Below are 15,552 nucleotides of genomic sequence, written 5' to 3' on the forward strand. Positions count from 1 at the left end.
TCCTGTAGGAGCTGTTTTCAAATCTCACAACAAATGACACGCCATCATCCTTATCCTCATGATGTCGTCTTCTTCCTCTGCGACCAGCATTAGGTGTGGCAGGGATAGCTTGAGTTGCAGCAAGGAAAGTTGGATGGGCTGTAGAGGTAGAGGCAACAGGTCCTGGGGTGGCCATTTGTCTGGTGGTAGGGCTATCACAATCATGGTGTTGTATTTTTTTTCTCTTATGACTTGAAGTGCTGGGCTCAGTGCCATCACTATCATCCTCATCATCATCATCACTTGGTTCTGGTATGTAGTCTTTATCACTGTCACTGTCATACATCACTTCTGCTTCCACATGATCAACATCTTCATCACTGTTTTCCCTGAACAGAAGCTCTTGTATTTTCTTCTCAGTCAGGTATTTCACTGATTTTCTGGACATTTTTTCCTCTCTCTGAGTGCTACACCTTAACTTGTAGCTAGCTAGCTAAAAAAGAAGTCTCCGTAGCTAACAATTGTATATGTAAATTAACACTAGCTACATGTTACTCACTTGTTAGCATGCCATGGTAAAAATGCCTGATACAGGATGACAGCTGTGGATGAAATGGGGCAGAGAATGTGGCCGGCCTGAATGTTGTTTCCCTTGAAAAGTGCAACGAGTGCCTGATTTAAACACACAAACACTAACATCGGGTAAATTCCACCCATAATATGTTACTCTCTATCACTAACGCTGGGTGAAAATCCCCCAAACGCATATCTCTTGAAGAAACCGCTGCAAAACACAGAAAATGCTTTCATCAAAATGATAACATGGGCACTGCAAATTCGTAGACACTTTAAACTCAGAAAGCACTTTTTATCAAAATGACGACATCGACGCTACGTTTCATAAACGAGGTGCAAATACAGGAAACACATGCTACCTCCGAAATGCTGTAAAGCCAGTCACAACAGAGCAGAGCTGGTTAATGAGGAGCCTTGCCACTTCTACTTCCCCATTATATCAAAAACAGGACTGCTAAAGCAAGTCTTCAATGAATGGAAGTAAATGGCGCTCAAGGGCTAAAAACAAAAAGTTCAAATAGTTTCTACTCACTTGCCTAAAACATTTCTTTGATTTTTGAAAGTAGAAGGATGTAATTCACAAAAAAATTGGCTGTTCATGCTTACAGACATCATGGACAGACATGAGGTGACCTCTTAAACTCCGATAACTTGAGTTTAAAAGCTCTTGAAAATATAAGAGCAGATTGCATTATTTTACATTAAAAATATTTAAGCATTTATCATATATTATTTTTGTACTCGCTTGGGCACCCTCTAGCGTTTAAGAGCCCAAGAAGACATTGCAGAGTGATAATTCTCCTCTCTACTCTTCTCAGATAGAGTATCTATGACGGAAAATCAGTGACAGGAGTAGATAAGACTGTGGCACTCGCATCCCTAGTTCATGGTTAACCTGGCTGGCTAGTTTTCTGTCTAAGATGTCATGGTTGTACTGTGGTAGTCATTTCGTATTTCTAAAACATTTACAATTACACTCTAAAGTTAATTCCTATTACCATACTATCTTTGCAATAATCTACTCAAATACAAGTCCTTTCTGAGAGTCCTCCAGAAACACATTCCAAATTCCATACTTGGGCAACATTTTTTTTTTCTTGCGCAACTTGAATTTCCAAAGTCACGCCTATAATGCAGCAGTGCAAAGACACAAGTATAAAAAGCAGCATTACTTTGTACTTTTAACAGAGCAGCTACAACACAACAGCTGAAATATTGGGACCAATTCACACCCTAATCTCTAAGACTCACTAACTACTGGTATGTATCTGAAAGGCTTATGTATTATTATGAATTGAATTATTTTAATGAAGTGTTTTTTAATAATTTGCTCAAAACCAAAATTCTAATGAGGAAAAGATTTTGTGTATATTATTTAATTTCATTTTAATTTAACTTGAAGAATTGTTGCAACTAATATCTAGAGGTGTAAAGAGTACTGAAAATCCCTACTCATGTACAAGTAAAAGGATTAGTAAATAGTAGTTTGTTTAAAATAGTAGTTTGTTGAAAAACTACTTTAGTACTTTATTACCTAGTTACTTTTTCGTATAACATGAACATATTTTTGAGCTGACTCGAAATAATCTGTACAGAAAAACACTAAAGCAAATGTCCTGAGAGCTGAGACTGATCACAGTTCACTCTGCTAGTGCACATTTACACACCTTTCTGTGTATTGTGTAAGGAAGCAGGTTTACATTAAACTGTATGTGTTGTACGGTTAGATGAGTATATAAGACATCCTAGTTTATCTGTTTCCAGCAAAGTATTTCAGAATCCCTGAAAGACTGTGCAGAGGTTTTTAGTTTAATTGTTCATTTAAGAGAAAAAAAGATCAGAATGATGAGTAAACTACTTAATTAATAATGTAATTTTAGTCCTGCTAAGTCCTGCTGCCCATCAACTCCATGTACTCTAACTTTCAACTTGTATATTTTCACTGAAATATCTGTTCAGATCATTTACACCGTTAAAATCAGCAGCAACATCAGCAATTTACCCAGCTTTAATTTTTACTGTAATATATTTCACATGCTGATCACTGCATACAGATTTTGATTGGTTAATATTTTAAATCTAACTGCACTTCATTCATATTGGTTTCTGAACTGATATGCTCTTAATTTATTTTTACTCTGTAACATTATGAAAATTAAAGCAGTGACATAACAGTTTTTCATTAAAAATGAACACAAGTAAGAGTAAAAGTACTATGATTTAATTCTACTCCAAAAAGTACCAAGCAGGGATAATTGTACTCAATTACAGTATCGAGTGTAATTGTAATTTGTTACTTACACCTCTACTAATATCCATATATTGACTCTATTTTTTTTAACAGAAATGGCAGACAAGAACTTGTTGTTGGTAGAAAGGTAAGGCATTTCCTGAACTGAAACTAAGATACTCTTAGTTTGTTTACTTTTAATTTCTGGAAAAGTGCTCCCTGTAAACCCATTTGGATGACACATGATTCTGTTGTTAACAGCTTCTTCGACAACGACAGTGCATTTGAGTCTGATGGGACAGATTTTGATGAACTGGATTGCTCTGATCCTTTGGCCATGGTAAGAAATATAACAACAACAACAACAACAACAACAACAACAATAATAATAATAATATTGTTTATTTATATTGCACCATTCATACTTCACAATACAAAGTAAAAACAACAGAAGAAGAAGAGAAGAAGGGTAATCAAAAATAAAAACAAAATATAAAACTAATACTAAATATCAGAAAAGGGATATACTAATAACTACAATTAAAGGTAATAAAAGTAATAGTAATATTCCAGTAAAAACAAAGGAAACAATAAAAAAAGATAAATGCTAAAGTAAAGAAATAAGTTTTTAACTGTTTTTTAAATCTCCACTCTTTCTAAATCTCCACTCTTTTAAGTTTCATATTTGGAATATGGAAAAGGCTCACAGTAGAAGATCTTAAAGCTAGACTTGGAACATAATCTATCAAGCAGAATGTATAAATGTGCTAAACCATTAAGAAATTTAAAAACTAGTAGTACATTTTATAGTGAAATCTAAAAGAGACAGCCAGTATTGCCAATCATTCTAGAAGCTAAAACTGGTCTAATATGATCCTGTTTTCTAGTCTGTGTTAATATTCTTAGTGCTGCATTTTGCCTAATTTGTTGGTTGTACTTGCAGGAAGTCCTATCAACAAAGCATTACAGTAGACAAGTCAAGAAAACACAAAAGCATGGATCAATTTCTTAGTATCTTGCAGATAGAGATAAGACCAAACTGGTGCTTACATTATAAAAAAACAGTTTTGTTAATAGTATTATTGCTTTAAAAGTTAAGTCAGATTTCTAACTTCAGTTTTTACTTGTAGAGCCAAATTTACAAGTCTTTCATACACCTTTTTCCTCTTTGGTTCACTACCGATTATAATTATTTCTGTCTTTTCTTCATTAAGCTTTAGAAAATTGCTATTCATTCATATTCAACTATGCTGGACAGACATATAGCTTATCTACTGAACTGACATTGTCTGCAGCCACAGATATGTACAGTTGTGTATAATCTGTATAACTATGAACATTTATGCCATGCTTCATAAAAATCATAATAATAATAATGCTTAATAATAATCTGTGTTACAAGTGTTATATACAAAGAAAACAGAAGTGGGCCTAGTACAGGGCCTTCTGGTACACCACAGAGAATAATGTTCACAAAATACCAGTTTAATTCCAGTTAAATATGTAGAGAAAAAGTTTTTTTTTTTTTTTTTTTTTTTTAACCTGTCATATCTGGCCATTTTTGCAATCGGAATGGTAATCCGAATGTACTGATGTACCAAACATATTTGTTTTCACAAGAAAAAGCTCTATAGGTTACTAAAGCCTATTCTTGTTAAAGTTTTTATTTTATTTGTTTGGCCAGGCCTGACAGGCAATAAAAAAGAGGACAGGAAAGAAAGAGAAGAAGGGAGGAGAGAGAAAAAAAAAAAAAAAATAATAATAATAATAATAATAAATCATAATAATGATAATTAAGTAAGTAAATAAATAAATAGAAAAAAAAATAATAATAATAAAAAAGAGAGAAAAAACAAATAAAATAAGTAAATAAACAGACAACTAAATAAAAATAAATAGATAAATAAGTAAGTTAAAAAAAAAAAAAAAAAAAAAGGGGAGGGGAAAAAAACAATTATACAGATATACATACATATACATATTCACATATACATATACATATATACACCCAGACATAATTCTACTATTTGCTGCTACATACATACACATGTTTACATATCTATACATATGCCTCTATACATATACACCCACCCACCACACACAATTCTACTGTTTGCAGCAATGTGTATATGTGTGTATATGCGTTCACGTGTCATGTGTCATGGAATGTGCTCAGCAATGAGGGCAAGAAGCCGCAACCATGCCCCCGTGGTCCAGAGACAGATAGGGAAGGACCCGGGGGACCCGGACCATCCACAGCCCATTAGGAACTCAGGAGACCTGAGGCCACACGCTCCGACGGCCACCGCGTGCACGCCCCAGAGGACGAAGAATGGAGGCCCCAGACAGAGCGCCCACAGACAAAGGGCAAGTGACCGGAGAGCCAGAGGCAATGAGCAGCCCACCCCCCCCGGCAGGCCAACATCCCCAGCATGAGCCGAGCATGCGGCCCCCGAGGGCCCAGGCGCCCGAGACCGGCCGACCCCCGGCAGGACCCCCCCCCCCATGCCAGAAAGGCCCAAACCACCCTCAGGACACAACCGCCAAGGGAGCAGGGCAGGGACCACGCCACGATGTCCAGTCATGCACCCAGGGACCCACAGGGCACCCATACCCCGGGTGTGGGGCGGAGTCGGCAAGCAGCGGGGAGCGGTGGGGAGGGGTAACTCCTGCCCACCACCATGTACCACAGATGTCCAGGCTCAGCAAGTCATAGACCCAGGCCCAGCTGTCCACACACACATGTTCACATGCACCCACACACACCCACACCCACACTCGCACACACCAGTCACCCACTCATGCATACACACGGAACATACATGGACTCACAGTATCGGCGGGCGGACACCAGCACGGGTCAGCGGTAACCCAGGGAGGCAGCCACCCCGGCCCCGAATGACCGGCCGGTCTCCCCACCAGGCAGGGTGCACCAAACCGGTGTGAGAGGACCTGCCCACCCCCCCCCCACACACTCAATATGTGTGTGAAATGAAAAGAATGTGTGTGAGCTACAGTGCAATTAAAATTGGAGGGACAGAGGCAATGTAGTACTGAATAACAGCACACTGCCACGCTGCCCCCCAAGGCCCTCAATGTCTAATGTGTAAATAAAATTGAGGGGCAGGTAGCAGTGAGCAGATAAGTGAGGTCACATCAGCAGCGCCACCCACCATCCACTGAGTGACACCTGCCCCCCAAAGCCCTGTGTGTACTGTACTGTGTCATGAAATGTGTCATTGTAAGGGGGGAAAAAAGGGGAGGAGTGGGACATCACGCATCACAGCGAGCAGAGCCAGGTAGGTGGCCCTACTCACTGTAGCATGGGCCCCCCTCCCCCAGAACCCCCATGTGTAGTGTGATGTTTGACTGAGTGGGAGGAGGGGAAGGGTCAGGATAAGAAAGACCGAGAGGCAGAGAACTACCCCTCGGAGGAAGAGAGCCAGCTGGCGCTAGCTCACTAGGCACCCCGGTTTCCTACACCCGGCCGCGGCGCAGGGAAGGCCGGCCCAGGGCCCGAAGCGGCCAAGCCCCCAGGACACCACCGCGCTCCAGGCCGGCGCCCGCCCACACAGCTGACACAGCACAAAACATACACACCCACACGCACACAAGAGACAACAATTATCACACATACACATACTCACGGTTACAATACACATACTCACGATTACAATACAAACACACACACATACATACCAACACAAACACACTCACCCGCACAAACTTCACACACACCCATATATACGCAAACACAGTGGTCCTGGGTCCAGAACCAACCAGCCCTATGTGGTTGTCCCCCTACTTGAGTGCCCCACCCCTCCTCCCGGGAGGCATCAAGAATCCTGGAATGCCAGACAGACACCCCGGCGCGCCCCAGACCCCCATCACCCGGCGGTGCGCCCAGGGGGGCACAGACCCCTCCAGCGCAGGGAGGAGCCCAAACGGGGGACGGGCGACCCCAGGCGCCAAGGCCCCAGATCCCACACCCCGGCCCACACAGAGGAGGCCAGCCCCCCGGACGGGGCCAGCACCCACCCCCACGGGTCCCCAGGTCCCCACCCCAAGTCCGTGAGCGCACACATCCAGGCCCCCCACCATCAACAACAGGGCCCGCACACAGAAACCGCAGAGCGTCAGCCCCCATCTCCAGTCCAAGAGCCATCAGACATCCAAATCCCCCAGCCCACCCCCAGCCACCTGCTGGGTACACCACAAGACAAGACTACAGCCGGTTACCCCCATCACGTGATGGAGCTGATCAGTGGGGACCAGAGGGATTCAAATGTAGTCAATTGATTTTTAGTGGTAGCAGACATTCTTTCCAGACTAATGTGGTCTAGAAGTAGGTTTCTGTAGTGAGTTATACATAAATCATTTTTTGATTTCCACTTCATGAGGATAGTTTTCTTGGCGATGCATAAGGCAGTAAGAACTATAGGTGATATATTCGTTTCTATGTTTAATTCACTTATATCACCTAAAATGCACAGTTTTGGTGAGGCTTGGATATCACAATGGAACCATGTGGATAAGTCTTCACATATTGTCTGCCAAAATCTCTGAACTGGCATGCAAGACCATATAGCATGCATATAATTTTCAATATAATTACCTGTGCAGTTAGTGCATATATTTGTTTCTCTGAGGCCCATTTGGAACATTCTGTGCCCTGTATAATGTATTCTATGGAGAGTTTTGTATTGTATAAGTTGTAAATTTGGATTTTTAGTCATTTTAAAAGTATTTAGACATATCTGTGTCCAGAAATTTTCATCCGGGATGATGGAAAGATCTCTCTCCCATTTTGTAATTGGAAGGGATATTGAATCATTAATTTTTAATAATAATTTGTATATTTTTGATAACAGTTTAGGGGTATAGAGGTTTAGAAAGTCTGTTATCCACACAGGGATTTCTAGATTTAGATTACTTAGATTAAATCTTGCCTGTATGATGGACCTCAATTGGTGATATTCCAGAAATTTGCTACTGCTAATTTCATATTTTAAAATAAGATCTTCAAATGAAATAAAGGTCCCATCATGAATAACATGTTCTAAATTATTTATTCCTTTTTCTTGCCATTCTGAAAAATTCAGTACTGTCTTTTTCCGACATATATCGGGATTGTTCCAAATGGGTGTTAATTTACAAGGGATTAGTGAAGACTTAGCCATCTTTAAGAATTCCCACCAGGCTATCAGGGTGGTGCTTATTGTAAGGCTTTTAAAGCAATTGTAATGTTTAATGCTGGAGCTAATGAGAGGTAAGTCAGATATTTTCAATTTCCCACAGAGTGTTTGTTCCAGATCCAGCCATGGGCTGTCTGAGCGGTTTGATTTCATCCACCTTGAAACATACTGTAGTCTATTGGCTAAAAAATAGTGATAAAAATTTGGTAGTTCTAGACCACCGCTGCATTTTAGCTTTTGTAAAGTCTTCAAGCTTATTCTAGATGTTTTACTTTTCCATAAAAATTTAGAAATATATGAGTCTAGCGACTTAAACCAAGCAATAGAAGGTTTATTAGGGATCATTAAGAACAGATAATTTACTTTAGGCAGAATCATCATTTTTATTGTGGCAACTCTCCCCATGAGAGATATAGGTAGAGAGTTCCAACGTGTGAGATCGTCCTCTATTGTTTTTAGTAAAGGAATATGGTTCAGTCGTACCAGATCTAACAGCCTGGGAGAAAAATTTATACCTAGATATCTAATGTTGCCCGACTGTAGTGATGTAGGTATGATGTTCTGAAATTTACAATTCAGAGGCAAAACTGTTGATTTACTCCAATTAATGGAGTAATCTGATACAGATGAGAACTTATCTATAAGTGTGATTGTCTTTAGAAGAGCGGTTTGTGAGTTCCCGAGGAAAAGTAATACATCATCAGCATAAAGGCTTATTTTATGGTCTGTATTTTCTGTTTGGATTCCTTTGATGTTTACATTCTGTCTGATTTTTGCTGCTAGTGGCTCAATGAAGATGATAAACATTGAGGGAGAGAGTGGGCAACCTTGTCTAGTTCCCCTCTGCAGACTGAAGCTTTGTGAAATAAGATCATTTGTCCTAACCCGTGCATTTGGAGAGCTGTATAATGTTTCGATCCAGTTTATAAAGGATGGGCCAAATCCAAATTTATGTAGAACTGCTAACAAAAATTTCCAATTTACCCTGTCAAATGCTTTCTCTGCATCTAAAGAGACTACTATTTTTTCTAATTTGTTAATGGAACAGTAATCTATTATATTTATTAGTCGGCGTGTGTTATCGGCTGAGTGCCGGCCCTTGATAAAACCTGTTTGGTCCGAATGTATAATATATGGAGTGATTTTTTCTAATCTTCTTGCGAGAACTTTGCAAATAATTTTAAGGTCTACATTAATAAGAGAGATTGGGCGATAGCTAGATGGAAGTGTTGGGTCTTTGCCTGGTTTAAGAAGCAGGCTAATGTTGGCAGAGTTCATGTTTGGGGAGATTGTGTGGTTATTCTTGATTTGAGTCACCATTCTGAAAAAAGTAGGTTCTAACACAGGCCAAAATTCTTTATAGAATTCTGCTGGGAACCCGTCTGGGCCTGGGGCTTTATTATTTGGAAGGTGCTGTATTGCCTTATAGAATTCAGATGATGAAAACGGTGAATCAAGAGTTGTAATCTGATCCTCATTTAATTTAGGTAGATTTATATCATTAAGAAATTCTTCAATTTCAGCATCAGATGGATTAATCTGTGATGAGTATAAGGCTTCATAAAAGTCTTTAAAGGAGTTATTTATTTGTTGTGGGTCATGAGTAATATTACCGACCGAGTCTTTAATAGAGTGAATAGCTGTTTTTTCTTTATTCAGTTTTAACTGATTGGCCAGGAATTTTCCAGATTTATTTCCATGTTCAAAGTTTTCCAGACGCAACCTCTGCAACATAAATTGTGTCTTCTTATCAAGTATTTCATTTAATTCCAATTTAAGTTTCCTCAGGCTGTTAATTATATTTTCTTGTGGTGATGCAGCATAGGCATTTTCTAAAGATTTAATTTTCTGTTCCAATTCTAATATAAGTGTTTTTTCTTTATTTTTCTTATGTGCGCAGTAAGAAATTATTTTACCCCGCATTACTGCCTTTCCTGCTTCCCATAGAACACATGGCGATATTTCCGGCAGATTATTTTGTTCTAAGTATATAGCCCACTCTCGTTTAAAATAATTAATGAAATCTTGTTCTTTAAGTAATGATGTATTAAATCTCCAGTTCCTAGTTGGTGGTGTAACTCGTTTCTGTGTCAGAGACACAGATACAGGTGCGTGATCACTAATAGTGATCGGATGTATCTGAGTGTCTGTGATTTCCGTCATCATGGAGCTACTGACTAAAAAGTAATCCAAGCGGGAGTGGGAGTGATGTACTTGTGAGAAAAAACTATAATCTCTCAGAGTGGGGTGATGTGAGCGCCAAGCATCGCAAAGACCAAAATCCTTCATGTATTGTTTAAGAATGTCTGCAGACTGCCAGTTTCTTTGACTCACTGCTGTACTAAGCCTGTCAATCTCTGCATTAAGTACCAGGTTGAAGTCCCCTCCTATTACAATTGTGGTATCAGAGTGATCAGCAAGTGAGGTGAAGAAGGTATGAAAGAAGGAGGGATCATCAACATTTGGTCCATATATACTGGCAATACATAAATCTATATTCTGAATAGATAGATTAAGTATTATAAATCTGCCTTCGGGGTCTGACATCGTGTTTCTAATAGAGAAGTTTATCCTTTTGTTAATTAATATAGCTACACCTCTTTGTTTAGAGTTGTAACAGGCTGAGTACATATGAGGAAACTGTGAAGAGGAGAGTGTGTGTGCAGATGTTCTGGACACATGTGTCTCCTGTAGGAACACAATGTCAGCCTGCAAGTCGTTTAATCGGTTAATAATTTTCACCTTCTTCTCCCTTGAACCAACTCCACGCACATTCCATGAAACAAACCTCAGTGTGCTCATATTGAAATTAATCGAGAAAGTGTTGCGTGCTCACTGAAGATGTGTGTGTGTGTGTGGATGTGTGTGTGAGTGTACATTGCATGTTATGTGTCCTGTATAGCATTGTGTGTGTTGTGTAGCAAACATGTTGGATGCAGAAAGAAAAGAAAAGGAAAGGGTGCTCCAAAGTGACAAATATAGCAAAAGAATGAGGGGAAGAGAAAGAAAAAAAAAAAAAAAAGAGAAAGAAAAAAAAATAAAATAAATAAATAAAAATAAAAATAATAATTACTTAACATAAAGTCCACTATGCTGTCTAAACCGGCATTAATTGTTATATATAGACATGTAAAAAAAGAAAAAAAAACAAAACAAAGAAGATAGAGAAAAAAGGCGTTTGTATACACAGGTCACCTGATCAGTATAGCCATGGCGTGGTTTCCTGGTCGCGATAGAGCTGTCCGTTTATATAGAGTTTGTCCACCGCAATGATAGCTCGTGAACCTTCTTGAATATGTTTTTTCCGGAGAGGGAACAGGATTTTGCGTCGCTCCAGGATCTCTTTAGGAAACTGATCGTAGAGAAAAAGTTTAACGCAATTACATTAAAACCAACCAGCAAGATTGGATTTTCTTCATGAATATTGTGTTTATATAAGAAATCGTTAAGCTGTGAGTAATTTTTTTCAATTACTTTACACAAAAATAAAAGGTTAGGAGGTAATAGAGTCTACTATTGGTAGTTTTGAAGTTATAAAATATGACTGAATGTTAGTGATTTAAAATCATTACTTTTTGATGTTGAAGACTCCTTGATATAATCATTGGTTAATTTAGGATTTAACAGGCGATCAGTTATTGAAAATGAAATTGTCCATTGTCATTAACTTTTGAGTAGTATTTCAGTCTCTCTTTTTGTACTGTATTGTTATAAATATTAATATATTTTTAAAGAATTTCATAGTGAATAATTAGTGGAGATTTCCTCCATTTGCGTTCTGCTTTGCAGCAGTCCATTTTCAATTGCTTTATCTGGTAGTTTTTCTATGACATGTCTGTGGTCAATTACTTCTTTTTAGTTTATTTCTGGTGCAACAGTATCTAAAATAGAAATGTTTATCCAACTTTGTATCAGTGCAATATGTAGGCCTACTAACTTTAACCAAATTTTTGTAGTGCTGTGCTTTTAGCATGTTCTCTGATTGTGTTTGTTTTCAGAGTGGCAGGTGTGACTTGCACAAAGGGCTCCGGATTGAGATTTCTGAGCAGCCTCACACTATGAGACAAGTGACAAATATCATAATTGCCCTGCAAAAGTTCAAGCAAGTCCGGTCCACAGAATTCACCGACCATGAGCTATTCAACATCATCATTGAGAACATAGTTGAAGGTGCAGTAAACCTCTGTTTTTCTGCTTTGCTATACTGTCCTAATAATCCTTACCTAGCCAGAAATCGTGGCCCTCTTGAGAAAAGTTGGTATTTTTCAATGTTGTGCTACAATTTACAGCAGGTAATGGTTGTTTAAAGTGCTAGTTGTCCAAGTGGTGCTCAGAAAACAATCATGATTTGTAGACGCCACATAGATCCCACCAAATTGAGATTGTGTCAGTTCCCCAAATAAAACAAAGCATCAAAAATCCTCGAAAAGTTTGTTCTACTAATTTGATTGATATCAGACCAGTTAAAGCAGTTTGCAGTGGCAGCGCCTTTGGTCTAAAATTACGACTGCTTAAATTTATAGACCTTTCTCAGATTATCAACTTATAGACCTACCTCCAATCCCCCCTTTATTTCAAAGGTCTTGAAATGAGCAAAACAAATATCTGATTAGCATAGGAATCATATGCACTAAAAAAAAATGTATGTGGTTTTAGGCCACATCATAGTACAGAGACAGCACTAGTGAAAATTGTAATTGATCTTTCATTATTCTCTGTACAAAGAAATGTATCTTTGCTAGTCCTCCTTGATCTTAGTGTGGCATCTTACTAGACTAGAAAACCTTGTAGGAGTAAAAATAATAACTCTGTCCTTGTTCAGATCTTACCTCAGTTTGTAAATGTAAACTGCAAATCATCTGTTCTTGCAAAAGTGAAGCATGGTGTCCCACAAGGCCACTTATCAGGACATCTGTTATTCACATTATATATGCTACCACTGGGCACCATTATCAGTAAACACAACATTAATGTCCACTGCTACACTGATGCTGAAGCTAAAAACAAACTAACTAATTTAACCCTTAAACATAATAGTTCCTCAGTGGAATCATCTGTAAAAAAAAAAAATGTTGGTGTCACAATCAATCATGATCTGTCCTTCAAAGCACATATAACAAATGACTAGAATAGCTTTCTGCAATATAACTAAATTAAGAAATGCAATATCTCTATAGGATGCAGAAAAGCTAGTTCATGCATTTATTACCTCAAGGCTTCATTACTGTAATGTCCTGCTGTCTGAATTTTCCAACAAAAGCCTTAACAAGCTGCAGTTAGTCCAGAATCCTGTAGCCAGAGTCCTTACAAGAATGATAAAGTTTGACCATATCAGCCCAATTTTATTACACCTACACTGGTTGCCAGTTAAATTTCACGTTGATTACAAAATTCTTTTACTGACATATAAAGCTCTGAATGGCCTCGCCCATCAGCACCTGCATGAACTTCTATCTTACTATGAACCGTCATGCCTATTAGATCACAAGGTGCTTACTATAAGTACCTAGAATTAATGAAGTTACATTGGAGTAAAGCCTTTTCATTCAAAAGCCCCCCAACTTTGGAATAATCTTTCAGTTAGTGTTCAGGACTGAAACACAGCCTCAGTCTTTAAGTCAAGGCTAAAAATCCACTTGTTCAGTCAAGTCTTTGTTAGTTTTTTCTGGTTTTTTTTCTGTAAAAAGTGCAGATGTGGGGGTTCATGGACATAGAGTATTATGGTAAACTGGGAGTGTTGGTGCTGCCATCCCACTGCTCTCACACATTCACTCAGGTTTGCTGACAATGGAGTGAAGGGACACCAACATCTCAGGGAGCATACATGTCTCTGTTATATTCTGGCTTTCCCTTTTAGTTAGGCTGTAATAACTAGAATTGCCAGAGCCTGGTTAAAATAATCTTTGATTCCTAGCATGTTCCAAGGCCCTGCTGTTGTTCAGCTCTGCTCTTAAAATGCATAAGTGTCAGAAGTTGCTCTGAGATGCCTTGTAGGCTGATCTCTCATCTCTCCATCTCACACAGAGAGTATGGGTTTGAAGGTAAATTGCGAATCTTCAAGGACTTACAACAAGCAAGATAGAGTCATCCAGTGCACCGTGTGTGACGGCTTAAAGAAGAGTCTGGTGCAGAGCCAAGGTACCCCCAACCTGCTAGCGGTCACCCTAAGGGGTGGCAACAGCAACCGAAGTGGTAAGTGTCAATCAATGAAATACTTTTTAGTCTAAGTTTAAGCTTGATCTGGGTCTCTTATTTGCCTAAAACTTTACCATCCTCTACATGGCTCAACAGTGGGCATCAACCTATCGACCTACACCACCCCAGGGTGCAAAGCCACAAATGGCCAGCCAATATGTTTGAAGATTGCTCAGAGCAACCTGTATCTCGCATGCACAAAGGAGTCTGGAACATCCTCTCAACCTCATCTCATCCTAGAGGCATGTACACATGACCATTTGAGAAAACCCACTGCCTGTACTTACACTGCTCAGGTCATTTGACACAGTGTATTTTAATACTGAATTGACATTAACAAATTCTTTCTTATCTAGGATGTGAAGGACGAAGAGACTCTGAAGACCATCGAGGAGAATGATGGCATGGAGCGTTTCCTCTTTTTCCGAAAAGTTACTGGAGGCTCAATTAACACATTTGAATCAGTGAAGTACCCTCACTGGTTCATCAGCACCTCTAAGAATGAATCTATGCCAGTGGATATGTGTGTTGAAGAGGACACCAGTCGTCAAAAAGTCTTTACACTCCAAGATCAAAAAGTAATCTAAGAATCAGATTTGATTCATGATACTGATTTTCCAGAATGTATGTACTAAGTACAGTTCTAAATCTGGAAACTTGTGTTATGTTTGAGTAAGTCTCAGTTAGAGAGCCCTGACCAACAATCATCCATCTTTACACAAGATGTTTATTTCATAATTAAATGTAAATCAGGAAAAGTCTGATGTAGAAATGTTTTAGCTCTCTAGTGTTATTTATAATTTTTTATTTCATTTATTTAATTTAATATTTATTTCAGGAAATCAGTGGTCCACATAATTTAATTTATATACAATTATATCATTCCTTTTGTGTTTATTACATTTTTATTTATTTATTTTTTTTTTATTTAAATTTTGCCTGTGTGCATATCAACATGTAAAGCTGGTAAAATGTATTTATTACAGTTGTATTTATATGGAGGTACTTATGCTGCAAAACTTGAGAACTTGTAGTACCTCTTCTGAGAACCTGAATTAAAATCTGTACTCGTATTTTCAATCTGAGAACCTGTGAAAATTTGCACTCCTCGAAAATATCCTCACAACTTTGTTTTAAATTGAAGTGAAAAAGTCAACTGTATTAATTAATACTAAGATAAGTAATATTATAGTAAATACTATAAAAAGTATATTTATTTGTACGAAAATTCATTTTTTGGTCCACGCAACTTCAAAACTGCTTGCCTCAACTTTTGAAACACTTCTCTTAGTAGACTTGTTGCAAAACTGAGTTGTGCACTTGTAGCTAAATCTTTGAGGTAGCAGAGCTTTGAAGGGGTAACTGCTTGCCTCAACT

The 15,552-nt window shown here is 38.6% G+C and overlaps 1 protein-coding gene across 1 annotated transcript; it reads left to right on the forward strand.

Moving 5' to 3' along the window:
- The first annotated feature begins 1,768 nt into the window (after positions 1 to 1,768).
- On the forward strand, positions 1,769 to 14,924 carry LOC108425221 (interleukin-1 beta-like). The gene is made up of 7 exons (XM_017693725.2): positions 1,769 to 1,815; positions 2,900 to 2,933; positions 3,047 to 3,125; positions 11,979 to 12,150; positions 14,005 to 14,172; positions 14,272 to 14,417; positions 14,532 to 14,924. The coding sequence occupies exons 2-7, from the start codon at positions 2,902 to 2,904 to the stop codon at positions 14,760 to 14,762; spliced, it is 828 nt and encodes a 275-aa protein (XP_017549214.1). The 5' UTR covers positions 1,769 to 1,815; positions 2,900 to 2,901; the 3' UTR covers positions 14,763 to 14,924.
- Positions 14,925 to 15,552: the final 628 nt, after the last annotated feature.

The sequence above is a fragment of the Pygocentrus nattereri genome, chromosome 18 (assembly GCF_015220715.1).
Source record: "Pygocentrus nattereri isolate fPygNat1 chromosome 18, fPygNat1.pri, whole genome shotgun sequence".
NCBI classification, from domain to species: domain Eukaryota; kingdom Metazoa; phylum Chordata; class Actinopteri; order Characiformes; family Serrasalmidae; genus Pygocentrus; species Pygocentrus nattereri.